The 27,232-nt window shown below is 41.6% G+C and overlaps 1 protein-coding gene and 1 long non-coding RNA gene across 4 annotated transcripts in view; one reads left to right on the plus strand and one right to left on the minus strand.

The window, feature by feature from the left end:
- Positions 1-2,847: 2,847 nt before the first annotated feature.
- Positions 2,848-9,111, minus strand: LOC306801733. Of its 2 annotated transcripts, none has more exons than XR_013774172.1 (3): positions 8,976-9,111; positions 8,142-8,240; positions 2,848-3,788 (listed from the first exon to the last, which is right to left on the minus strand). It is a non-coding gene; the product is annotated as an uncharacterized lncRNA (long non-coding RNA). The 2 variants fall into 2 exon arrangements; XR_013774173.1 differs by lacking the exon at positions 2,848-3,788 and adding an exon at positions 5,708-6,649.
- Positions 9,112-9,183: 72 nt separating this feature from the next.
- LRP6 (LDL receptor related protein 6) overlaps positions 9,184-27,232 on the plus strand; it is a 115,207-nt gene continuing 97,158 nt past the window's right edge. Inside the window, exons 1-2 of one of the 2 annotated variants that reach the window (XM_079304993.1) lie at positions 9,184-9,573; positions 23,943-24,336. In XM_079304993.1, coding sequence (XP_079161119.1) covers positions 9,519-9,573; positions 23,943-24,336 — 449 coding nt within the window. In that variant the 5' untranslated portion in view covers positions 9,184-9,518. The remainder of the gene's footprint in view (positions 9,574-23,942; positions 24,337-27,232) is intronic. The other variant, XM_079304994.1, reaches the window with a different exon arrangement.

Below are 27,232 nucleotides of genomic sequence, written 5' to 3' on the forward strand. Positions count from 1 at the left end.
TGGGATGTTTTTGCAGCTGCCAAAAATGGATATCCCTGGTAATGGTAATGAAAATTATTTCAGGAGCATTGACAACAGCAAAAACAGCAATCACAGGAGGGTGTATGTGCTGCAAGCAGGTACAATACAGATTGCTTCCTCCTGCCTGGAACATATCTTGACTTTCTAAACCATCAGGCATTTGGAACACAGAAGAAGGTTATCCTGGGCAGCAGAGTAAAAATGGGAAGATACAGCAAGTCACCATCAAAAGAGATGCATGGAATTTGTGAGAGACTAGCTTTCCAATATAATGTAAATTAATTCATTTTTGCTTCTGTTCAAGTGATAATGAGACATTAATCAGAGTTTATCAATGCATGGTAAATTTCAGTTTCAGAAAAAACATAGTAATAAAAAGGTTATATGTTTGAAATCTCCCAATCTATCTTTTCAATGCCACCACTGCCTACTCTTAGGGCTGTGAGGGCTGTTATGTCTGTGGGAGCTGCTGTAGGGTCAGTGAGGGCTACAGGGTCTCTGAGAACTATAGGGTCTGTGAGGAGCAGTGGGGGCTATGGAGTGTTTGAGTGCTACAAGGGGTGTGAGGTCTATGAGGTCTCAGGGGGTTTTGAATGCTGTAAGGGCTGTGGGGTCTGTGAGGTCTGTGGGTGCTCTCAGGGCAATGAGGGCTATAGGGGCTGTTAGGGCCATGGTTGTAATGGGGGCAGTAAGGGCTATGTGGGCTGTGAGGGCTGTGGCATCTGTGAGGGCTACAGTTCTGCTTTTTAGTCACCTTTTTTTTTTTTTTTTTTTAATTATTATTATTTTTTATTGTTGTTGTTGCATGGTTTGATTTTTGCATTTTGGGGTGCTTTTTCCTGTGGTTGGCATTTCCTCTTCTCTGCCTCTCTTCTCTTACTTTTTCCTTGCTTTTCAGGGAGCCTGCAAACCTTTCCAATAGTGAGCTTATACAGCTAAAGCCAGCATCAGTTACAATCAGCTCTTGGTTTAGCCAAAGCTGACTGATCTTACCCTCTTTTCTTGGAAAGGCTTTTTAGTTCTCCCATGTAATGCCAAGGTGTCTGCTGTTGTCCCTGGGGTGCACAGGGTGAAAGCAATGAGTGCCTTAACCAGAAATGTCAGAGTCAGAAGTTTGACAAGGCCAAGTGTCTGCAAACATTTTTGTCTCCTCTCCTTAAGTGGTTTGGGTCTGTGGTTCCCATTGTTTTGGGTTTTTTACTATGGTGACTGGAACACCTTTTCCTATACTGAATGGTTTACTGCTGCAGTGTATCTTAGGCCACATGTATCCTAGCTGTTTCCCCCTGTTAAAGTACCAGGTTTCTTAAACCACAAATGAAGATAGGACTCCAAATCACAATTCCTTTCAACACTTAGAGCTCTGGCTATCTTGAAAGAAAAAAGTGTTTTGGGAAAATAGTACTTTAAATGCATTGTTCAGAAAAAAAGATTTCTTAATATGCCAAGATTAAACAGGGATTTTGCTCTGTGTAAGCCCTTTTCAAATTGTTGTAAACGTATTAGATTTTTCACAATTGCAATAAGGAAAAAAAAAATAGTAGAAGTTGCATTAACTGCAAAGCTGACACTGAAAAATACATTGGAAGAAGCTTTATGAGTCAGGGCTATTTAGACACAATTCCCTGATTTCTATGCAAAGATCCATGTGACCAAATACCATCTTTGTGGTATTGACGAGTGAGAGAGTAGAAAAAGGAAGGATGAGGAATGAAGTGGGTAGCCCTCACTCTAATCACTGTTTCCTCTTGAGAGGAAAAAATTTCACCTAATTATGCCAAAATATAACATTATCATCTTTCAATAATATCTTCATAGCAGCCACTGCTTTTTTAATAAATATATTTGGGGACAGGGTCTGACATTCTCTGGGTTTTCCTTTGTCATTTATCTACATTTAGTTACCAGCTGTATTGGAACAACATTTATTGAAATCTACACTACAAGGAAATTATTCAAAGAACTAATGAAAATGGAAAGGCAGTGAATGACACTTCAGCCCTACATAATTGCCTCTTCCATCCCCTTATCAAGTGAAGAATGAGTTACAGGCCATAAGCCACAGAAACCTTCATATGCAGCCAGTGCAACCTTAAGGAGCTACATGCATCCCTGCTGTAATAGGCAATGCCTTGTGAATAGTTGATTTAAGGATTTTTTTTTTAAGATAAGAATATTGTTCCTTGAAATATATCCATGCAAGAGTGATATCAATTCACAGTAACTTTCATGATGCAGAAATAAACTGGATATCTTTCATGCCACTTCTTAAGACCTTGAAAGGTTTTCCACAGTGAAATATAAAATTTGTCATATCCAGCATGAGTAAGAGTTCTGAATTGTCAGAGGTATCCCTCTTCCTCTGAGAAACCCTGGTTAATAGAAGTTTAATGAATATATTAGCAAGAATACACCTTCATCTTTGTTTTTAATAATTTATTTATTCATCATTGAAAAGGATAGCAAAGATTTGGGTTTTTCTTGAATTAATAAATTGTTCCAACGTCTTGCATTTGTGTGGCCTAACCTTACAAATCACTTAGAAGAGAAGCATAGAACATTGCAGGCATTAAACCTGGTTATTAACCATTAGAGGGCAATATTTCCTGCTCTGAGGAATTCAGTGTGCTTCTCTAGCCTATTTTGAGAACTTCACTAACAGCTCATGAAAACAGCACCCCTGAAGAGATACTATGGTTGACCCTCCATATCAATATTCTTGATCTGCTTAGTGTCTTTGCTGAACTGCAGACTAATTTGTATATGAAAATAAAAATAAAGATATTAATATCTACATTAATATAATATGAACATGGCTATAAATATGAAAAACAAATATGACTCTTCCTCACAAAGTCTGAATGGAGAGGAATGGGTCTCTTTGTTTGCCATAAACTGCACTGTGTGGTAGAGTCCTTTAGCCAAGAAGTGGCTACTGCAGGTGGCAAATGAGCTCTTCTCTACGCACACATAGTGTGTCATACCATAAGACACACACATAAAGATTAAACCTGTTGTAGGGAAGATTGCTAATTATTGTGACATAGTGACTTACCTTTCTGGACCATAGGCATAAATTCTAGTCACTAATCCCTGTGACTAAAAGAGTGCAAGAAAATGTACAAAGCTTTACCAGTAACTAATTTTTAAACTTCAAAGGCTGCAGTGCAAAGCAGAATTGCTAAATATTATGCATATTGCAAAATGCTGAAGGGGTTTGAAAGGGGATTGAAAAGGAAATATTCTTAAATTGTTGTTGCTTAAAAGGCACGCATGTTATGGTTAATAGAGCCCAGATGCTGACTGATTTTTGAAAGCTGTGCAAGCTAAAACAAAATAGTGTTTTGGTGTCTGTCAGCCTGAAATGTGAGCTCTTTTAAAAAATGTTTTCGCTGTATCAACATAGCATTAAAGCACTTTACAAATTTTAGAACAGTAACTTTCTCAAATGACATTTTTATAATATAGCTTTGAAATGTAGCGAGGGCTAAATATTCATAAGGAAAGTCTTGGACTTGCCCTGTGGTCTGGTGGGCAGTGCCAAATTAAAATCAGAATCCTGCATGGTTCACACTAAAAAACATGACTGCTGAAGAAGTGTATCCTCAGGCAGTGCTGTTTTCAACTCCCTGGGAGATGGGAGAGGAGAAAAGAGGTAGTAGGTAGACAGCCTGACCTTAAATGCACCACCAGCAGGAGTCCAAATGCTCCTCCAAAGTCATAAAGAAAATGCCCAAACCTTCCAGGTCATCTCATTTCATATTTCCCTGTGGGGATATTGCAGGATTTTTGTTAGAATAGCCTTCCTGTATGGGCTGCTGAACTCAAGCACCTTCTCCTCTGTGAAGTTTTTGTTGTAAGGATTTTTTTTTTTTTAGCCATAAAGAAACGCAGTTCTCATCCTGTGTACCAGGCAGCCTCTTTTGGTAGACAAGATGTGATAGAAAGGATGGATATTAAGGGGGGGCGGGGAGGGGGAAGGGAGAGTTGGGGGGAATAATAAAATAGTATTGAAATGCAAGGAGAAAAGTCAATTTCATATGTGATTAAAAAAAGGGATTTGGTGGGCTATTTGATGGGGAAATTGCCTCGGAATTAGTGGAAGTGCTAATTTTTGCTGTGATTTGTGGTGTTAATAATGGCAAAAGCAAGTCAGGTTTGATGTCTGGAGAAAATTGCTGCACTAGAGAGATGACTCTGTTCAAGGAAATTTGCTTGTATGGTGCTTATATCCTGAGAAAAAGGTGCAGTTCATATGCTGTGGGAGGAAAAGTGAGGGGAAAAGTATTGATGCTTGTGATTGATCTAACTTCAAGAAGGAAAACATGATCACTGAGCGTGGTGATTCTGCTCTCAGAGACCCCACCTGGAGTCCTGCATCCTGCTGTGGGACTCCCCACAGAGGAGGGATGTGGACTTGCTGGATCCAGAAATGAGGCACAGAGCTGGAGCAGCTCTGCCATGAAGACAGGCTGAGAGAGTTGGGGTCACTCAGCCTGGAGGAGACATCAAGCCTCCTCAAGGATTACAGATGGAGAGGATCTTTTAACAAATGCATTAGTGATAGGACAAGGGAGAATGGCTTCCAAATGAAAGAGGGCAAATATTAGAAAGAAATTCTTTATTATTCTATGATCTTGCCCTCTATTCATTGAAGAAGAAAAGCTGTGGTGAACTCACTGCACTCTTGGAATAGGATAAATTGTGTCAGGCATTTCTATCACATTGATTAGAACTGATCTTATTTTGAGGAAGAGTTGGATTAAACATTTTTCTTTATAAACTGTATGACCTAAGCAATGTGGCAAGATGATAATGATGATGATGATGTCACAAGTCAGAGAAACCTATTTTATTCAGTGAAATGGTTGTAACAGGCATCATTGAATGGTAACATTATATCCCATTTCCCAAGCTCCTGTGCTGCAGACTTTCCTGCTGGGGGCACAAGGACTTGAGCTTGAGTTTCAGTATGAAACCCTGGCCCTTTTGAAATCAGTGAGAACTTCACCATTGCCTTCAGAGGGACCAGCATTTCAGCATGCTATGCCCATTAATTCTTGTTGAAACATTCAGTGAGAAAGCTAATTATGATAGAGGCTTCTGTGATGTGGGCAGCCACAAATTCATTTGCTGAGCATCCATCTTCCAACAGCTTTTGCTCATTAGGGACTTTGGCTCTAGTTCTACAGAAGACCCCATTGACTCCACTCGAACTCAGGGCACAGCTCAAAAGCAGAGTGACTTTGGCAGTCGCTGTTGGTTTCATGAGTTCCAGCTGCTGTCCCTTGCTTTCCTGAGGGCTGACACAACTGCTTGTGAAGCTGGGCCACCAACTAAACCAGGGAAGTTACCCAAGTTTAAAAATAATCCCTTGAAAGCTCTTGTGTCATTGAGCCACCATCCAAGTTCAGAGGTAAGGATAAAGCTGTCCAGGTTTCTCAGGCTCAGCTGGATTTGAGCCAGCAAACCAAGGTTTCTCTTCCTAAGGTGAATGAAAATAACTGTGATCAACAAGGGAGCTTCTTACTAAAATAAGAGATATTTCCCCTCCACTTACTTTGACTTTAAGCTCAGATAAAGGAACATAGTCATCTCAGAGAAATCATGCCTGTTGGAGGCTTTTTTGTGTGTGGTAAGCTTGCCTCCTATTTTACTTCACAAAAGCGTCTGCTATGGAGTTAATGCCACGTGTATGAATTGAGATAGGCTTGGTCTTGAATCCTAAGCACTGATGGGGAAAAGCGTTCAAAAAAGGCCATTTTTGAATATAGTGATCAGTGGTTCAGAGTCCTGATGGACCTCAGTGACAAGCAGTGTCCCTCAGGAGTCCATACTGGACCATCATTCTTTAAATATCTTCATTAATAACACAGATGTGCACCCTCAGCAGGTTTGCACATGACACCAATCTGAGGGTGCAGTGACACACCTGAAGGACAGACCAATCCAGAGGGACTTGGACAAGCCCCACAGGTAGCCCATGGGAACGAGTCCCAGCACAGGAAAGACATCAGCCTGTTGGAAAGAGTCCAGAGAAAGCCAACATAATGATCCAAGGGATGGAGCAGCTCTGCTGTGAGGGAAGGCTGGGAGAACTGGGATTGTTCAGCCTGGAAAAGAGAAGTCTGTCCTGCTTCCACCCAGGAGGGTTAATTTTTGTAGTAGCTAGGAGAGGTCATGGCAAGGACATGGAGGTTATTCTATACACCTTCTGTCAATGCTAGGGGTGAGGGGAAGGGAGTCTCTTCTGAGAAGAAGGGGTTCCTTCCAGTCCAGTAACAGTTGAATAGAGAAGCGGGGAGGTCCGGGTTCTGTCAATTGTCAGGGTTCCCACAGTGAGCAATAATGTTTCTTTTTTGTAGTCTTTGTCATTATTATGGTTCTGTTACTGTTTATTTTCTTGTCTCATCACTGTTTCCAGTTAATTATTGTTATCCTGACCCATGATCTTTGCTTTGTGTGCCTCCAATTCTCCTCTCCATCCTGCTGCAAAGGGGAGTGGGGGTTTAGGGAGTGAGTGATGTTGTATGGTTTGGAGTGGCTTGGTGGGAGCACTAAACTGGGGAGCACCATTCCTAAACCATGACAGTGACATAACTGGGACCTTCCAATACCTGCAAGGAGCCTGCAAGAAAGATGGAGAGGGACTATTTAAAAGAACATGCAGTGATAGGAAAAGGGGGAACGTCTTCAAGCTGAAATAGAGCAGATCCAGGTCAAATACCAGGAAAAAAACTCTTCTCTATGAGGGTGGTGAGGCCCTGGCCCAGAGAAGCTGGCCCATCTCTGGAAGTGTTCAAGGCCAGGTTGGACTTGGGAGCAACCTGGGACAGTGAAAGGTATTTCTGTCCATGGCAGAGGTTTGGAACTAGATGTTATTTAAGGCCCCTTCCAATCCAAACCATTCTGTGATTCTATGATTTTATGATACTTGGGCTGGAATAGACTGAGGAGGATTCTAGGCAGACTGTGGGGAAAGGGGCTGAGTGAGGTGAAGGCAATAATCTTAACTGGCTCAGAGGAAATCCAAGCAGGAAAGGGTTGGAATTATAGAAAAATGCACCAGTGTGAGGGGTGACAGCATATAAGTGTTCAAAAGTCAAGAATAAAACAAATCAGCTTGGACAGCAGGGAAGATGTCTTTAAGAGTCAGAGCAACCAGGCAGGGGAACAGACTCCCAAGGGAGATAGACAAGACACCAGAGTGTTTCCAGCAGAAACAGATAAGATGTGAGAGGGAATGGCATGTGAAAAAATGTGTTTTTGTAATGCAGGGGTGCAGGCTTGAGGCTTTCCTCAGCTGTGCACTGTATGATTAAGACCCAAAAAATTCATTACAGATCTGCCATGCTTCTCAAGAGGGTAATGACAGATTGCACAACACTACAAGTATGGAAAAAGTATAGGGAAACACTATGAGGGGAAAAAGCCCACAGATCCCAAATCAACCACAACCTCATTTTCCTTTTAAACTGTGAAAATAAATATAACAGTGTGCTCCTTTTGCCTGCTCCTGCAAAATCAAGATGTGACAAACAAGGGTTGGGTGCAGGTTCTCTCTTCTCCAGGGTACATTTTTGTATGGCAATTCTTCCCATCCATTATCCACACGGATTTTGCTTGAGTTTGCTGATCCTCCCAACTGACAGCACAGTAACAGAGGAGGCTATTTCACCTAGCAGATAGCCAAGGATGAAATTTTGTGATGTAGACCTGGTCTCAGGCATACATTACCTTTGAGCTGAATTGTTTACCTTTTCAAAGTCTTCTTTTTGCAGCCTTGAATACTGGAAATATACTTAATTTTTTAAAAACCCTCTGTTTTCCTCTATTTTTTAAATTTTTCCACAGTAAAAGCTGAGAGTCTGGTAATATCACATGACACCAGGAGCTCTTTACAGTAAGCCTACAATGCCCAGGCCTTTAATCTGGCCCAGATGTTGTCTCCTACTGTACTAACAAGAAAAGCTATGAAAATATATGTTGAACACATATGAAGGTAAAAGGTAAATGTTTCAGTGAGTTTCTAATAATCCTGAAAATAATACCAATTTTGGAATGCAAGTTCCTCAAATGTTGCTCTAAGTTGTTCTGCTTCATATCATTATTCTACTCACCAGCTGTCACATTCTGTGAGGAAAGGAGAACGTGATGTAGATGTCTAGACTTAATGAAAACGTTTAGACACGTTGAAATCATGAAGTAGATTTTCTCGTCTAGAGGAAATGCAAGAAAGCTGCATTTTACATTGTTAGGAACGAACAAAGAAGATGAGGAGTGAAGTTTTTTTCTTTTTCAATTGAGGGTGTATTACAAAATCTTAACTTTTTACCCTTTTAGGAAAGGGTATGTTTACTCGAATGTAAGGAGGGAAAAGACTATATTAAAACACAGCACACTGGCCACTCATATTATTGGTAACACTGCTCTAAGCAGCACAAACCCAGCCCACCACATTTAGTTTAGCAAGAGGGACAATAACGCAGAGCACCCCCAAAAGCGCTGGGAAATAAATCACTAAATCATCATTACATCAGCCGGGCAGCAATTCCTGTTGATAAGGGACGCCTGCTCCCTCTGCTCTGGGAAAGGCCGGGATTTATTGCTCTTCAGTCAGCACACAGGGGGGAAGGACCGTAACTTCATTTTACCACCCTGCCGCCCGCCCCCCGGGCGATGCTCCGGCGTTGCAGCCCATTCCAGGAGCGGGACGGGGAGCGGGATAGGGACGGGCCAGGATCGGCACCGGCACCGGTACCGGAGCCTTTGTGCCGCCGCTCGGACGCCGCCGCAGCTCTGTGGCAGAAAGTAGTCCCGTCCTCACGGGCCAGGGCTGAACCGCATCGCAGACGGCGGAGGGGGCGAGGGGAGGCAAAGTAGTCCCGTTGGAATGCGGTTGCCCCCCACCTCGCCCCGTCCCTGTGCTCGGGGGGTGCCGTAACCCCGCTCACCTCCCTCCCTGAGGGAGCCCCCCCGGGACGCGCTCCCCGCCGGGGTTCCGCCGGCTGCGGGGCCGCCGGGGGTGTGCGCGATCCCGCCCGCGAGAGGGGAGCTGCGCGCCCCCGCCCCTCCGCTCCGGCCCTCCCCGACGGGAGCGGTGCCGGGGGGCGGGCGCTGCGCCGGGAGCCGGCCGGCCACGGCGCGGGAGGAGGAGGAGAAGGAAGAGGAGGAGGAGAAGGAGGCGGAGGACTGTATCCCTGCGCCTGTGCGCGCCCGGCGGAGGCGGAGGGGTGGATGGGGAAAGGACCGCGGCGGTCGCGGTGAGGCGCGGCAGCAGCAGCCGGCATGGAGGGCAGCGCCCGCTCCCGCGGTGGCACGCCGGGGCCAGTGGCCTGCTAGGGACCGGCGAGGGGGGATCTCCGCGGCCGCCCTTCACCGCCTCCCGCCCCCCCTTCCCCGCCGCCTCCCCCGCCCGCCTGGAAGCATGAACTGGCAGCGGAGGTGCTGCTCCCCGCCGCCACCTCCCCGCCGGTGAGAGCGAGGAGGGAGGGAAGATGGGGGCCGTCCTGCGCAGCCTACTCGCCTGCAGTTTTTGTTCCCTGATGCGAGGTGAGCGGGGCGGGCGGCGGCGGGTGGGGCAGGGGGAAAGTTGCCGGGTTGGTGGCGAGGGGCCATGTTTGGGCGTGCGGGAGGGGAGCGGCGCGGCCTGGCTGCCGGCGGGGCGCGGGGCCCGGCGCGGGGGCAGCGCTCCCTCCCTCGCTGCCGGCCGCCACCGCCGCCCCGGCTCCTGAGCAACTTCCAGGGGAGCAGCCCGCCCTGCCAGCGGCCGCCGGCCGCGTCCCGAGCCGCCCCATTGTTGTTTTCAAGTTTTCGCTTTTCCTTTTTTTTTTCCTTTATATATATATATATATTTTTTTTTTTTAAGGATTTCCCTAAACTATCGCACGCTCCCCGCATGTCTCTCTGCACCCCCAGCAGTCCGTGGGCACCAGCGGCTGCGGGCAGAGCTCGGCCCCGCCGGTGTCAGGCTGGTCCCGCCGTGCCCATCGCCGGGCCGGTGCCGTTCTCCCCCGCGGTTCCATCCTGCGGGAGCGGGGAGTGAATGCCCGGGAAGCGGTGCTGCACCGACCCTGTGCTCGCAGCCCAGGCAGCGAGCGGAGCAGTGCAGGCTCAGCTCTCAGCGGGGCTGGCGCTGCGCTGGGACTTGAGAGAAGTTTGTGTTTCGCTGGTGAGCCACCACGGATGTTCATACATCTTTAAAGGAGCAGTCGAGTGCCTTACGAGGGGATGTTACTTAAAGTAGCTGAGAATTTTCATTCTACTTCCCGGCTCCAAAAACATTTTTTGTCTTACAGGGCAATCTGAAAGAAAACAGGATTTTTTAAAATTTTTTTTTTTTTTAATGCTGTAAACCTAAATACAGTAACTATTATCTGTGTTAAGTCTTTCTGGGAAGAAATCGCCTGTGGTGCTTGCATACATAATTATTCTCTTTACTTGATTTTGACTTTTTTTCATACTAGATGGGCAAGACATTAATTGCTATCTGTTAATCAACTACATTTTGATATAGGGAGTTCATCCCCATTAGAATGTTTTCATGAAAGTTAGTCTAAAGGTGGTGTACGTTAAAGTAACTGCTCAGTCTCCAGTTGCTCAGTAATCTGGAAAACAAAGATTTTCATCTCTTCCATAATCTTTTTTTTTGCCCTGTGCATCTGTTTGCCATATTGTATCCTGTTTGCAGAGATACAAATACACTTATTTAAATTGCATGTGTAACTTTTCATACTTAATGTTGTGGCAGCTAGCCCCCAAATTTTAAAACTTAAGTTGGCTCTGGAGTATAGGGAGAAACTGTTTCCTGATTAGTTTATTTTAATAAGTAACAATCATACCCATTCTTAATATACCATGTGTTTGGCTTTAATTTGATGATCAGTCTAGTTCAAATGACAGCACAGAAAGAGCTGTTGTATGTGATGTCACATTATATTATTGCAGTAATTTCTGCAAATTAATCTCAAAATAGTGGCATGTGCTTTTGCAAATTTTTGTATACTTCATGCTTAATGGGACACTTTGAAGAAGCATTCAATTTATAAATCTTATGGCTGTCATTTCTTTTCTCATCTCTCACCTCTGTCTATTGCCAAGGACATTTGTATCTGAACAGCATTTCTGTTTCATCTGTGTTCATGGTGCCCTGCTGTTTGATTGCCTACCTGAAGTTGTAATCCTCTGTTTGTGACGCGATAGTAATTTTCCTACTGGCTAATTGTTACTTTAGATAGAGAGAAACAACAGGAACAGCTGAACTGTGAAGAAACAAAAATCAAATTTTAATGCACACATCCTCCCTAATAAACAGCATCTATGCAAGTAGAGTGGGTTTAAGTAAGATGTTTTGAGTTCAGAAGAGGTATCAGCAGTTCCTTAATGAGGCAGAGGCAGTGCCAGCATGAGTATGAATAAGCTTATACATGAAAGTAGAGTTGAAGTTAGGAAGTTCACTGTTTGGTGTGTGAATTCAGTGCTGTGGAGGATGCCAAGCCGACAGTGCTGGAGACAGAACTCAGCAAATGTATTAGTGTGTGTTTTTGGATTGCAGCACCCTCTCTGCTTCCAGAGCTTCCCATTCTCATAGAAAAGGCAAATGGACAAAGGTTTAGGACAACTGAACTATTACTCTGAAAAAACTGTGGTAGACTTGCGTACTAGTCTGGAAAGGAATAAAATCAGTCCCCTGGAAATGCATAAGGACTTGAAGTATGAGGCTGTTACTGGCTAGGAATGGGTGCACAGGGCAAGGCACCTGTCTCAAAAATCATCCAAGGACTACAATAAACCAGATCCTTGTCAGGGCAAGTGTTTGAATTTCTGAGAGACAGGAGGTTACTGTCATGACAGCTTGCTGTGGAGGTTCTGTGGTTTGGGCTTGGGGGTTTTTTTTAATGTTATAGGTGCTGGAAGAAAGATGTCACTGGTCTCTGTACTTGGCCCATGGTTTGATTTGGGCCATTGGGCTTCCACCTGTCTGACCACCTGTGCTTCTTGAAGCCACTCCCTTAGGGTATTCCAAAGGAGTGGACTTAGAGCTGCACCATGGCAACTTTGAGGTGTTTTTCAGGACAGCTGTGAAACCAATCAGAGAGATAATTATGAGATAACTGACAGCTGCAAAGAGGCAAAAGCGGTCTCATCACATCTGTCAGGGCTCTACAGATAACTATGAAACTGAGGCTTTTAACTTTTAAAAAAGTGTCAGATCAGTGTCCATGGCTTGCTTTCTTCCTGAAATATCCAGTCAGCATGCAATTACTGTTTTCTTTTGGTTTTAAACCCTGATCATGCAGGCAGTGCATAAAGCTCTTGCTTGAATAGAAATCTTATATAGGATATTTGTGCAAACCTACTGAATGTTACAGACCTCTGTGTTTAGGGTCAGATGGTGAAGAAATGAAAATGCCTTTTTGGTAATGGGTATTTTAAAACTATGCTTCCCTACAGTCCAGAAGAGAGTTTGTTTGAATCCATTAATAATGTTGTAATATTGTTACTGTTTTAATTTATTTTAATCCATTGTTTCTGTTTTCATAAACAGATCCTTGGTGGTTTTTTTGTTGTTTTTGTTTTTTTTTTCTGTAAGATAGATGCATTTGCATGTTGTTTAGAAGAGTTTAATGTTCAAAACTTTGCTAAGCTGTGGTGTATTCAAAGCTTTGCTAAACTTTGGTGGTTGTGCACATATATTTCTGCCAGAAGTCAGAGAAGAGGATAAGGAATAGGTTTTTGCTCCTGAAGCACTCAGGCTGGACACCAAGTATGGCATCTCCAGGTGGAGCTATGTTTTTGCATTCAGGTGAAGGGTCTCTTCACCTAGAGACCGTACAGTATTATAACAATAAGACTTGGAAATACATATTTTTTTAAAATAATTATGGTCTGTTTCTTCACCCAAGCTTGAATCAACCGTTTTTCTAGTCATGTTTCTTCATTGTATAATTCCTCAGAAATCAGTATGCCCTTGTCTGCCATTTTCCTCTTTCATCTTTTCATAGAACAGTCTAAAATTAGTATGATCTAAGGTGTTCCAAAATCCACTATTCATTTTATAGTTCTTTCAATTGCATCTCTGTGATACAGTTTAGTTATCATCAGATTGCTTTAGCTTTTGTTTAAAACTGAAAAATAAGGACTTAAAGAGTTTGATGGCAATTTTTGCTGTATCTTGGAGGTAAGGTCAAGTAGCACTTTTGACAAGATACAGGGAAGTTCTGGTCTGAGGTATATGCAGGTAAAAGACTTCTTGTACCCTTCAGCATGAGTTATATGAAGATATTCAGGTGGAAAGCTTTGTTTTTGTTTCACAGCAGTACTGGTTAGAGGGGCATGAACTGTATTCATGTTTCGTTTTTCCCTAGAGAATTGCTTCAGTCTGCATTCCCAGAGTTCTAGATAAGGAATTTGGCTACATGCTGTAGAATATGTTGAAGGGTATTGTTTTTGTTTGGGTTTTTCTGTTTGGTGTTGGTTTTTTTTGTTTTGGTTTGGTTTTTTTTTTTTGGTTTTTTTTTTTTTGGTTTTTTTTTGGCGGGAAGTGTTGGTAGTTTTCTTTTTGTTATTTTTTTTAGGATTGGGAATATAGGAACATTTTAAGCTCTGTCTTTGGGAGGTGGAGAAATCTGATTCTTTTGGACATCTGTAATCCACCTTTATGATGATGTCGCATTTCAAAAATGCCAGCTTCAAAAATATCTGCTGCAGTGCATGTATTAGGGGATTTACTTTTTAGTTTAAACCAACAAGTTTTTTCTTCCCTCTGAGGGAGTGGGCTGGGGCAGGAAAACAGGGAGAAACAGGTCTCAGTTTCTGATCTGTCACCATTCAACTCCTCTGGCAGCCAGTCAGCAGACTAAAATAGTATAGTCTTTGTCCTCAACATTTTTAACCTCATTAATTTCCTAAGAAATGTTAAATACTTGGGTTGCTTTGCTGGTAGCATCTTCAAAAGTTCCTTGTCCTGTAGGGAGGGGTCTGTGTTACTGTTATGTGGCACCAGAAATGCAGTTGTAACTAAAGCTTTGTTGCATGCTGCAGCTTCTGGCTGAGCTGTGTCTGGGAGTGTGCTCAGCTCCTCCAGTTCTCCTACTGGGGAGCCCTCATGTTTCAGCCCCCTCACTAGTGAGCTTTGGGTAGAATTTGTTGATAAGGAATTTCCCTCAAATGGACTTGTATCAGTAAGAGGTGTAAGTTTCTTGGAAAGATGCAAAGGGGGGACGCAACTGCCCTGCAAGTTTCAGGGATGGTCTGCTCATGTTCACAGTTGGTGCTCCCCACTTAAAACTAAGGTCTCAAGTTTTGAATGCTTTGGCTTACCGAGGGTGACTTGGTGTGTGCACATGAGGTTTGGGATGAGCCAGCAGCCAGTGCTTCCATTTCTGTGCAGAGCACTTTGTAGTGATGACTCTTCCAAAGTGTAATTGCTGTTCAGTGAACGAAGTACGTGCTCTCCTAATAACCTTTAGTTTTTCAGCTTACACGTCAGGTGTGGTTTCAGAGTAAGTACCACTTGCAGAGTTACAGAATACACAGTGCTCCAAACAAAGAGGCTCTGTCATTCCTTTGTGGTGATTGTCCAAGGCTTGAAAGGGGAAAGCTTTGGATCTTTAATGGATTATACATAAATGCTGGGTATTGACACCCTAAATGTTAGTAAACCTTTTCCAATTTATGTATTTGCCAGGCAAGCTGACATAGAGAGCCTTCATTAAACTCTCTAGATATCCTTGTAGTTTATAAATATTTATGTCAGGACTTTTGCAATGTGAACGGCTTGCTATTTGCTTCACATGGACAAACTTACTCAAAACACAGTGCTGGCATTTGCAAGTAGAAATGACTGTCATTTCTGCTTTTTGGTATGTTCTCTGGTGAAATGGTTATGAAAATAGGATGGGCTTTTTGTCTCATTATTATCATGCTACAGACCTCTTGATTTCCACAGACCTTTTGATTTGGCGCAGTTTCCCATCAATTTTGAAATTGAATCTATGAATAGAATGGGAATACTGTTAGTACCTTTGTCTGTAATATCTTATTCTTAATAGACTTTTAAGTAATTAACCAAAGTCCAGGTTAAAAGAAGCAATGCCTTAGTAAAACTTTGTTTCCTTTGCAAAATGTTATAAACTACTTGGAGAAAGAAGCATGTCAGTTTAAAAGATGGAATGCTTTTTGAGCCTTGGTATTTATATGGAAAGAACAATAAGGAAATGTTTTTAATATAAACAGACATGGAAAATGGCAACATTCATGCAGATTTTTTTAGCATCTTGTTACAGGATCACATTACCTAAATAGAATTACTCCCTTGTGATATAATCAATGCAGCAATAATGGGATTATAGTTTTAATTCTGTTTATGAGGGCCATGTGTGAGTTCTTGATGTCAGATTTGAAAAGTAATCATATTTGAGACAGAAAATTTTAATCAACTAGCTATATAATTTTGGTTAATCAAAAATTGTTTGTTTTCTTCTCTATGATACCTTTATATTTTTCCCCATATTTCTCCCATTTCTTCCCAGTCTGTTCCCAGAGGAAAAATGCAGTTTGTATGTAGAGTGCTGGGTTTTTTTAACTGTTTGTACCTCTAGAACTCCTTAATAACAAAGATTCTCCTCTGTGCATTGCCAGAGAGGTCAGGCTTCTAGAAAGTAGCTGATATGTTTGCTGAAATTCTGAAAATTAAGGATATGTGGAAAGTAACAGAAAATTAAGGCGTTACAGAATATCAAACTTTGCTTAGTTCTTCTGTCAAAGCAGGGACTAAAACTCCTGATTATACTCATAGTATTAGTGTTAATTAAAATATTAACACTTTGGAAATCCAAGAATCCTCTTGTCCACATGCAGATTAATAGAGAGAGAATATTATGTCCATTTAGAAAATGCAGTGATGTTCTTATAACTCAAACTTTAACTGAAACTCAGCAGTTACCCTTTCACCCTGTAGGTAATGGTAAGATGAATAAGTAAGATAATTCCAATTGGGTGGTTTTGTGTTTAGGGGTTTATTTGTTTTTCTTTTGGATTTCTGGGAACTAATCCCATTCAGTATGAAAAAGACAAGATTGTTCACCTTTTCCAAGGGATCCTGAATATACATACATATATATATATGTGTGTGTGTGAGTGTGTTGTTTTACAGGGTTGTTTGGGTTTTTTGTTTTTTTTTTTTCTTATGTGTCATAATTACATCTAATGTAAGCCTGTTGAACATTTGACATTAATAGTGGTGGGATATTAAAAGTATGAGAGAAGCATTCTACAATAATTTTTTTCACAAAATAAAAATTCAATATCCAATAATTCGCAAAATTATTGAAGTATGTGCAGAGCTTTCCTTACCCATTAAAAACAGTCCCTAGCTGTTCATTTGAACTGGTATCTTTTGTGCGAAATTCTTTGTTCCTGCTTTATAGCAACTTTCTGATAATGCTTCAAAAATCAAAACTAACAAAAAATCCCAGCCTCAGAATAAATAAGCTGTTTTGTTTGATTTGGTTTTTACCAAAAAACCAAAGTTTGGTGAGGCAAACTGACACACTTCAAGAAAAATTTCTTGAGTATCTTTTAGAGTGACGTGCAACCTTGGATGAATTGTTGGAAAAGTCAGCTGAGAGTAGCTCATTGCCTGAACTTCTTGTCGTTGTGGAGAAAGGCCTTGTTTATTGGAAGTGTGCTGCTGTTGGGGTGTGAATTCTCCAATAGATCCATGTGGAACTAACAGCAATTGAGGTAAGAGCCCTGTCTTGGGCTCTTCCCATGTGCTTTGGATTACACTCTAGCAAAGGAGGGGAGTTACTGAGAATGGCATTCCCAAGCCATTCCCAGCGGGATGTGCACCCTCAAATGTGAGCTGTTTAGGCTGGAACACATCATGAGCTGCAGATGCTCCAGAGTAGCAGCAAACCTTGGGGAATTCCCACCTTGCCTTGCCAGGGTACAAAGTGTGTCCCAAATTCCTAGAATTTGGGAAATGGGCTTTTGCTGTCACAGCACAAGAGTGTTGTGTTTCAGTGCCCTCCTTAAGTGGAAGGACTCAGCTTCAACAGCTTCCTGAGGAACATGATTGAGGCTTTTGGTTTGTTTTCTCACTGTTACAAGCGCTGTAGGAAAAGGTGGTGTCAGGAGGTGTGGAGGGCTGTGTTTTGTTTCGGAGTGATCCAGTTGTCTTCCCTGTCATTGCAGTGCTTAGTTCAGATTGCAGAACACTATCCCTGTTCAGATGTGGGACTGTCATTGTTAGAGGCAAACAAGACTTCTTTTCTGCAGGAGCAGAGGTGCTTGCTAACTTTTTCATTAAACAGATCGTGCCGATTTAAACATGGGTGTTGCCGGTAGAGCTGGGGAAGTATTGCCAATGTATGTGGAACTAGTATGACTTCATCTGCAGCACTGTGTGTTATTCTGACAACTGTTTGAGAGTCTGGAAGGGTGTTGAAGGAAGATTATAAGGGCACCTGAGAAAATGAGCTGTATAATATTGAAATTCTGCAGACATTAATGTGGATCACGGAAGTACTTGACTGCACATCCCTAAGGAGCCTTCCTGCTTTCCATAGCCTGCAGTTGGCCCTGGAAAGTGCCAGGTCACCTTTATTTTGCTGCTGCTCTGTAAGCAGAAGTCATGGAAGAAGGTGGTAGTGTTTTATGGCAATGCAGCTGCAAGCAGATGCCTGACCAGGGAGCATCAGCTCTCTGCTCTTGCTGTCATCAACCAGGCAGATTCAGAATATGAAATTAGAAAAATGGCAGAGCTAAAGTGCTGTGTTCTACCCCCATAAGAGTGCAATCAAAAGAACTTCAGTACAGGGGAGAAAGGTGGACAAAAGATGTGTGTGAGTGTGCTACGTAGCACGGAGAAGAGCCACACTCTGGTAATCCTGCTGTATGGCTCTGTTGCCAGTGGTATGATTTGGCAGGTGATGCCTGCCATTCAGAAAGTTTTTTGCCTGTCATAGGCTGGGACTTCATGGTGTACTTCAGTTATGATTGCTTTTTGCTATAACCTGGCAGGTCTGTTGGCTTTTTATGCCTGGACCTGGTATTTCTATCCTTCCCTGAAGTCCTTTATCTTTTTTTTTTTCTTTTTCTTCCTCTCATTCTCCTGTCTCCATCCTTCTGTCTTTAAGCTTATTTTTTCCCTGTATGTAGCAGGCTAAAGAATGACTTACTGCCTCTGTACCAGCTAGTTCTGCTGGATTGCAAGATCTTGGTCTCTACAGCTAATATGTGGCCAAAAGCCTGAAAACAGTAAGGGTTAGTGCAGAATCCAAATGCTGTTGTTGCCTAGCTTGGTGTTTTTGCTGATATGGCTACTCATCTCCTTCACTGGCCTGCTGCTCCTGTGACCTTTTGAGTTAACATCTAAACAGCCCTTGCATGGCTTTAGCCTGAGGAATATACTTTAGGTTAGCTGGAAAGAGGAGAAAAGGTTCTTTCTGCCAAGTTTGGGTTGTCTCGCGCTCATTTACTAAATTCCTGGTTGCCTGCTGTGTCCTGCAAGTATATTTGTAAGAATAAGGAGGTTCAGAGAGAAGAGTGCTCTCTGTTCACAGTGAAGGAAGAATGGTGGACACTGGTAAGTCAGTTCTTACTGATTATTTTTGTTTTTAAAAATGTATGGAATTGTGTATTGCATGGAAAAACTGGGAAAGTGCTGTGACAGGGAGCTTGGTGCAAAATTGCCTGTTGCTTGCTGTGCTTAAGATTAAAACTCTTATGTATTTCCTGGTGATTGTCTGCTTGAAAATATAAACCATCTCTGTATAAGTTTCTTGAGGCTGGCTCCCCCCTATTTGGAAAAATTTATGTTAATTTTCAAATTGTCTCTCTTCTTATTTGATAAAAGTCTTCCAGGCTTTATTCCCAATGCAACCTCAACCTTTTCATTCTTGCTTCTCCAAACTAAGCAGCAAAACTCAACATTGCAGAAAATAAGTACACAGAATTTATATTCTGTATATTTAGAACTAAATATGAGCAGTGATGAAGAAATTTGAAACCCAGGGAGTGAAGGGACAGAGCCATAACTGACTACTCCAGAATCCTTGTGCCAGTCTAGAAACTTTCCCTTACGCTCTTGTGCTGGCTCTCTGTGGGACATCTTGGGGATGATTATTGTATTGCATGCAAGCAGTTTTGTGTATTGAATGATTTTAGGGTGGTTGCAATTAATGTTCTTTGTTGTCTGTGTTTATTATCTATGTTCATTCTAATGTTCAGTTATCTATGTCCATTTCTCTGCTTTTCCTTCTGTTTCCTTCTTTGAGCTGAATGTGAGTGTATGTCATTCTGTCAAGGCATTTGGAGTCCTTTTTTACTGTGTGCACCTCATCCAGGTCAGCATGTATTTGTTTGGTACATCTCATCACTGTGTCTCCTCTTTTCTCCAGTCCTCACCTTTGCTATCCTCATAGCAGTGTGCTTGGCAGTACCAATTCACTTTGGACACTCAGAGTTCTTCAGCAAGAGTTTTAAAAGATGGGGAGTATTCCCTTCCTAACTCAACAACATAATCATCCAGTGTGACAATCTGTGGGGTTTCTTACCCATGACTTCTACGTAGATATTTCTTTCCACATGGTCAGCAGTTGCTCAGTGGTTTCTACACTGTGATTCTGTGGCAGGTTGCCACAACTTATCAGTGGCCACCTCTGTTCTGAGTGCTGTTCCTTAACTGGAGGTTCACGAGGAACTGGTTCAGCTAATTAGTCAAAGCTGATTCAGACCTTCCTGTCCCTGCTGTTCTAGTGCTTATATTGATTTGATTTTTGGTCTTAACTGATTCTGGATGATGGCTAGCTAAAAATTGCTTCTTGGCAAGTGGTGGGGAGAGCTCAGCAGCCTTTTGCTGATTTAGCTCCCTACATTGTGTTGCTGTGGCACATGACAAGTGCTTGAGCCAAAGCAAAAGAGGGGTCAGGAACCGACAGCTGGAAGTGAAGCTGGGGAGAAGGGAGATGGCTGCAGTTGCATCTTGAGCAGATCCAGCAGGCTGCCAGTGGAGGAGGGAGAGCTGCTCCCCCTTCCAGCTCCCTGCTGCTTGCCTTATGTCAGCTTTGGAGTTTGCTGGACCACTTCTTGAGTTGATTCAACTTGCTAACCCAGTCAAACCTTCTCCTGATGTAGTTATTTGAATCAGCTTAAGGAGGGGGTCCTTAAATGAGGGAGAGGGTAGAACAGCATTGCTGGGGTTTGTGACTGAGAAAAAAAGGATTTGGGGGAAATGAGACTGTGCTAATTGCATTAGCCAGGCTGAACTCCATGTCAGTGAAAAAGAAGTCAGCATGTTGAAGGTAACACTGCCCTCACCTCATGGCACCCAGAGCTGTCCTGGATCACTGAAGATAGAAAAGAGAAAGTGGGAATTTGTGGAAAAGGCCACTGGACTAGTTAAGAAAAGCATGACAAATTCTGACAGCTTAAAATTGCCACTTAAGCACCAGAAAGATTAAAAATAATTTTTGGCTGGTAAAGTGCTTGTTTTATGTTGGTTCATCACTCTGCATCCTGTGGTCAGCAGCATTTTTATGCCTGTAACAGATGTCCATAATTCAGATGTATAAAGCAAGACTCAAGCAAACAAGTGTAAGGGAAAGCAGACTTGAGTGTCCTGGGGATTAGCAACTTTCAGTAAGGAAGGCAGGAGTTGTAGGCAAGACAAATACGTGGTATAAAAACTGGAATTTGTGGTGGGAAGAAGGATGCTGGTAGAATTTTAGCTGTAAAAGTAAGGCAAAAAAGACAATGTCCGGACTTTTATAGTGCCTGTGGTAAACTTAGGAAAGATTTATGTTACCTGAACATTAGAAACAGTTGCAGACTTAGTGACCACTACTGGTAGAAGTTCTTTTCCAAGTAAATTTTGTTGCTGTTGAAATGTGTTAATCTTTAGTTTTTTTACTTTTGTGTTCTTTAAGAAAACACTTGTTCCTGTTGGTGGGTACGAAAAAAAAATACCTTCGTTTATAGCTAAGCATAGCTTTACTCTATATTGGCTGCTTTAATTAGAGGAATTGCCTGCATGTAGACCTCTCAGGTCACAGAGGATGTGGTAATATTCATTACTATTTCAGTTTTTGATTTCCAGGATGGGTGCTTTTTATCTTTCAAGAATATGTGCTTCTCTTCAGTGTATTGTAGTTTGTTGCAGTTGCATTACAATTTAGTTTTAATGTCTATAGAAAGAGAAATAAAAACATATAAAGAGTTCAGCTTTTTTTAAAAAAATCTGAATTGTATCTTTTTGCCCCTTTATAACTTAAACTGGCAAATAGTTGCCCAGTTTTGAAGGAGATGCTCTTGGGCTTCTTCCCAGGTTTTTAATAGTTCATAACTTCATTATTTGAGAAAGCCATCTCTTTGGTGTCCTGTGCTTTCAAAGTTGGGGCAGGGTGGGATCTTGTGGCACAGTTTTGTTCTTGGCTCTGCTGCCTGTGTGAAGTAAATGCAGAGATGATACTTGGTCCTAATGCTGCCAACTTCAGTAACTGGGTTTTATAGCACATTGAAGCCTTCGTGTTTTCTGGGAAGGGCTGGAGGCAGTGGGGAACAAACCTGGTTTTTATTATTTTGGTGATGCAGGCTTCATTCCTGAATGTTGCAACAAATTGGAAAGTTTAACATGCTCATCTGCCAGCCCTTTGGAACGTGTTACAAGTTGTGGCTTTGAATCAGTCTGCATGAAGTTACACATCCGAAGTGTAGCTGTGTTTCTCCTGAGCTGTCATTGAGCTCAGCTGTGTCATTGATGCAGAAGTGTTTGTCTGCAGTCCCTGCTCAGGCAGCCTGAGCTCCAGCAGGGAGTGAGTAACCTCTGCAGCGTGGCTCCAGGCCGGGCTGATTACCTGGTGTTCCAGTTCAGTGCATGCTGTGTGCATGGGTGCTCCGTGTTGCACATAATAATGGAGCTTGTACTCACTGGTGTGTGGATTTGCTTTTTTCCAAATGCTGGGCACGCCGTCTTACTAGAGAAAGCTGTGCCAGCTGGCTGAACACTCTCATGTGCACTAGATGACACTGAGCTGGCTGTTAATTAGATTTTTCAGGTTACAGTTGTAGGCAGGCTTTAAAAAGTAAAGGATTTTATTGTATTAATTTTTTTTACTCTTTACAGTTTATTGAATACTTTTTTTCTGAAACGTGGTCTTCATAAGCAATCTGCCCTTCAAGAAAATGTACTGCAATTAGTTTTAAATCTTACAGATTGGGAAATTATGCAAGGAAGATAGCAGGGTAAGGTAATAATCAATTCTTAATGTAAAGATTCTCCATCCAATTTTAAAAGGTCTACCCTTTCTCCATGGGAAGATAATCTCTAAACTTGAATGGTTTTTACCACAGTGAAAAATTGCTTTCTGCAGAAGAGAATACAAATACACATTGGTATTATTAATACTAATGAAGTTTCACCTCTCCCTTGTTCTATCTAAAGTTCATCATAAATCAAGTTATATTCAGGGTTTCTAAATGTAGGATGACAGTTTAAGCAATTCAGTTTTCTTAAAAACCAGTGAAACTCCCACCACCCCAAAAGATACATAAGAACTAATTTAATTGCAGGTAGATGAAGCTCTTAACTCTTTCAGCTTCTCCCAATTCACATGTGAGTGTGTCTTTGAGAAATTGTTTTGTGCTAAGATGGTGAGAATAGTCTGATCTTGGAAACCAGAGTTTGAATTTACTGAAGTCTGTTAGTATTTCTAATTTCAGTGTGAGTTTGTCATACAGGGAAGTGTTCCTCTTCTGGCAGTTTGGCCCTTGACATTACTGAGCTATGCATGTCCTTGGCTCTGTGAATTTTGACCTTTTGGTTAGGACATTCATCCTGCTGCAAATTTTAAGTGCCCACCTATGCTGAGGAATAAATCTGCAAGAACCTGTGAAATTTGTGTGGTGACAGGTAGAGGAGCATTTATGGATCTAAATGCCTCTGTAGAGCTCTGGTGCTACAGTTTCTGAGTAATGCAGGGAAGGGTAGAAATGTTTTCTGATAGTGAATTTTAAAGAGTGTCATTGTCTGCCTTATACAAATGCAGTATTTTTCTGAACCTTTTGTTGAAGTAGGAATGAGGCTGTAATTTTCATAATGCTATATATAGCTTGTGGTTAAGGACAATTAAGCAGTCATAAAGAAACTGTCTTTTTTCATGGTTGCTGCTTTTCATTAGTCATCTTAGGTGTTGTTATGAAAAATATACAGACTGTGCAAACTGGCAGAGTAAGCAAATAAAGCATATAAAGTGAAGGCTTTGTGTTAGAGAACTAAGCAGGAATTGTAGAGCTGACTTTGAAAGAACTGTGTTGTCCATTCCTGTAGATTTATTTTTCTCCCTACCTCCTCATACTACTTTCAACACTCTAAACTAACATGTACTCCATGGTGTGCAATGAATTTTGTATTTTTATGTACTATGTGTAAAATGTCTCTGAGATGTAATTTCAGGGAGTATTGATATGCAAGTGGCTGAGGTAGCTTGATGTGAATTATGCTTCTCTAGAGGTGGGGGTATATGTTACTAAATTCTATCAAGATAAACAATCCTTGCTCAGGTGAGCCGGTACTGTATGCATAGAAAACTGCTTTACTCTTGTCTTTCTGATCCTTCTCTACAGAGCAGTATCATTTGGGCACTTCAAACCTCCATTTTCTTTGCTCTCTCCCTTCTTCTTTAATGTTATTTTAATAATGCACAACCCAGAATAGTGAGCTGCCCATTATGAAGACTTGTAACCAAGTTGAAAAGCTTTGAATCGGTGCTTTTTAGTCAAACTTCAAAATGTCTCCCCAGTATTTCTTATTTTGATAAGATACTGCTGGCCTGACGCCACATCCTAGAGCGAGTTGTGCTCGATGTGAGTGACGTTAACCCGTGTGTCTGTGTCCCCCGTTTCTGTCCTGTGTGCAGCTGCCCCGCTGCTGCTGTACGCCAACCGCCGGGACCTGCGGCTGGTGGACGCCGCCCACGGCAAGGAGAACGCCACGGTGATCGTGGGGGGCCTGGAGGACGCGGCCGCCGTGGACTTCGTGTTCCTCAAGGGCTTGATTTACTGGAGCGACGTCAGCGAGGAAGCCATCAAACGAACAGAGTTCAATTCGTCCGGCAGCGTACAAAACGTGGTCGTTTCTGGACTCCTGTCGCCCGACGGGCTGGCCTGTGACTGGCTGGGGGAGAAGTTGTACTGGACAGATTCGGAAACAAATCGGATTGAGGTTTCTAACTTAGATGGATCGCTGAGGAAAGTTTTGTTTTGGCAGGAATTGGATCAACCCAGAGCAATCGCCTTAGATCCTGCAAGAGGGTAAGTCTTTTTTAAAATAGTTACAAATACAAAAATTTGTATTATTTTTCGTTTGTTGAATGGTTTTAAATGCTGTTGTCAAAGTTGTCCTAAGCCATTTTGCATCATTTGTTTCTCTTTCTAGTGGTGTGATTTGCAGGCTTCTGAAATTCCATTCATACTGGCTTGTGAACAATCAGGAATCATCAGGCTTTAAAAAACTACTAGAAATTAAGTTTGGCTGTAGTGCTGAAGGTAACAGAGATTGAGAAGTTCTAACCTAAAACCTGATACAATCTGCTTTCCTCAAAAGGCTGTGTCAGCTGCCCATGGACAGACAGACTTGTGCTTCTCTGCAGTGTCAGGAAATTAAATTTTTTGGAGCTTTATTCATTGTTGATATGCATGCTTTATTGTAGCATTTGAAGGGATGGGAGAAGTCAACAACTTGAGATGTGTTTTGAAGCTTAATCATAAAATTTGCAAGAGAGGCTCACTTCCCCACCCTTGGGGGAATGCCTGTTTTGAAAAATCCTTCTAGAACTGGTATTATTTTCTCAGCTCGCATTTGAGTTCCTGGATGTGGCTCTTTTTGCTCTGTTCTTGCCAACGCTGGAAAATTCAGTGGAGTTTCAGTGATGTTGCGTAAATGGCTGGCTTGAGGTTACCCCAAGGGCAGTGTGTGCCCCACTGTGACAAAGTGTTTGGGAGATCCAAAGTGGAATGCTAATGGAATATCCTTGATGCTGTATAACCTTTTGAAAATATTTTATATCTCTAGTGTAGAACATGGTTTTACTTTTATTTTTCTTTAAGCAAGGAAGTTAGTCTATTGTACTGCCAATTGGTTTTTCAGCCAATTCTTCTTTGTGGAGGGTAGAAATTAGTGCCTTGTTTCTTTGGAAAGATGAGGGTTGTGTCTTACTGCTTGCCACTTCTTTGCATTATGATTTTTGTTTGGCCTTTTTCCTCCAAAAGAAGAAAATCTCTGCAAAACATGTCTTCTTTCCTGAAATTCATAGAATATTTTCTTCTACAGTATCAATAGTCCCTTGGCAATTTATAAACAGAAAATAAGTTTATTTTCCAGTACCTATATTTCAGGCTTTGGAAATAAGAAAAGTATGGATGAATGTTTTTCCCATATTTTTGCAACTTGTAAATTGGAGGCAATGATAGTGTTAGCTTTATTTTATTAGATTCTAAAACCCTTTAAGAATGTAAGGAAAGTGTAATATTCATGCCTTTTCTACCCACCATCCTGAAAGTGAGAGAAAAAGGATGGAAACAGGTGTTTAAAGTGGCTTTGATTTGGCTAGTAACCAGAGAGAATGATATTCTTGTTGGTTAGGAGCAAAGCTCTGTTGTGAAGCCAGTTTGTATTTTCTGAATGTGCAGAGTAATATGCTCAGCAATCCCAACTCAATGTTTGCATACTCTACTCTTTCTCAATACTTTGCCCCAAGAGGAAAATACAAGAAAAAAAATTGAATAGGTCAAAAGTAAAGCAGACCTGTAACTTTTTCTATACTGATAGTCTGCTAAAGCAGTAGGGGTGAACGCTCCTGAAAATATGCTGGAATATAAAATATAAAAACTCAAGCAAAAAAAAAGAAAACAAACACCCTTTCCCAACCCAAACAAAACTTCTCTAACCAAAACCAACAAGTCCCTTCAACAACTGTAATTTAAGAACAAAATATTTTCTTTCTTCTGAATTTTTGAATATGTCACTTTCTAAGTTGTTATGTGGAAGGTGTGTTTGGGAAGGTAGTGGAGCAGCATATCCACTTTCTGGTTTACCATATTGCAAAAATTGCAGTTCTCATGTGCAGTTTTATAACAGAAAACCTTTCAGCTTTTAGTCAATTTGGTTACATTTCAGAACAGCATCCAAAGCTTGAAATATAGGTGGAAGGGTGACATGAGCACAGAGATGTAAATTTAAAAAGAGAAATAATTCCCCTAACTGTTCTTGTATGGATGCTTCTTTCACTAGTATTTACATTTTTTTAGCCCTGTAATTGTCTTTTGGTTTCAAGGTGTTGCCTGGCAAATAGTGGTAGGAGTAAGCCATAAAAAATTCTAAGAAAAGTTAATAAAATCTGAAACCTGGTAAAACAAACCCCCTCACATTTTCTTGCAGTCTAATCCACCTCCTATTATGCTCAGATGATGCTTGTTTTAGATGCAATTTTCTAAACTTTCAATTCATGTGAAAAGAAATAATTAGCAGCAGAACTTACACTAAGATAATCTTTACCAGTAAGTTTAGTTTTTCAACACAATAGTTTCTCTAAAGTAGCATGCATCAAATGTTTCATGAGAAAGCTGATTTAAGTCCCAAACTACTAGTCTCTTCTGGGATTGAATGTATGTTTATTAAATATATCTGTCTTGCTGAACACATGAGACTGCCTACTTGGAAATGGAAATGTTAACAGTACAAACTAGCTAGAAATATAAAGTGATGAATAATGCATTTCCTTGGAAGTGTCCCACATAGTGAAATTTAGTAAAATTTACATTTCACCAGTGCACTGGTCTTTCTCACGACTGCTGCTGTAGGATACTCCAGGTTGTGAAGGTCACTGCTTGGTGCTGCAGTGATGCTTTGGAGGAATGTCATTGGACTCTTTCAGAGCACATTACAGAAAAAGTTGAAGCATTAAAGAATATGTGGTTAGGGCAGCCTTTGCTTCACTGCCAAAATGATCAGGTGATTGATTGTGAGGTTCTATGTGTAACTGAGATACTGGAGTAGAAGTTAGATTTGGTTCCCATGTCTGTTATCAATAATATGAAATGCTAGGGATTTACTAGTGAAAAATATTTTTTACTTGGTAACCGAGGCACAGCAGCCAAGTCTATTTTTTTTTTTCTTTTTCTTTACTTACTGTAGGAAGGCATTAAAATA

The sequence above is a fragment of the Erithacus rubecula genome (assembly GCF_903797595.1).
Source record: "Erithacus rubecula genome assembly, chromosome: 4".
NCBI classification, from domain to species: Eukaryota; Metazoa; Chordata; class Aves; order Passeriformes; family Muscicapidae; genus Erithacus; species Erithacus rubecula.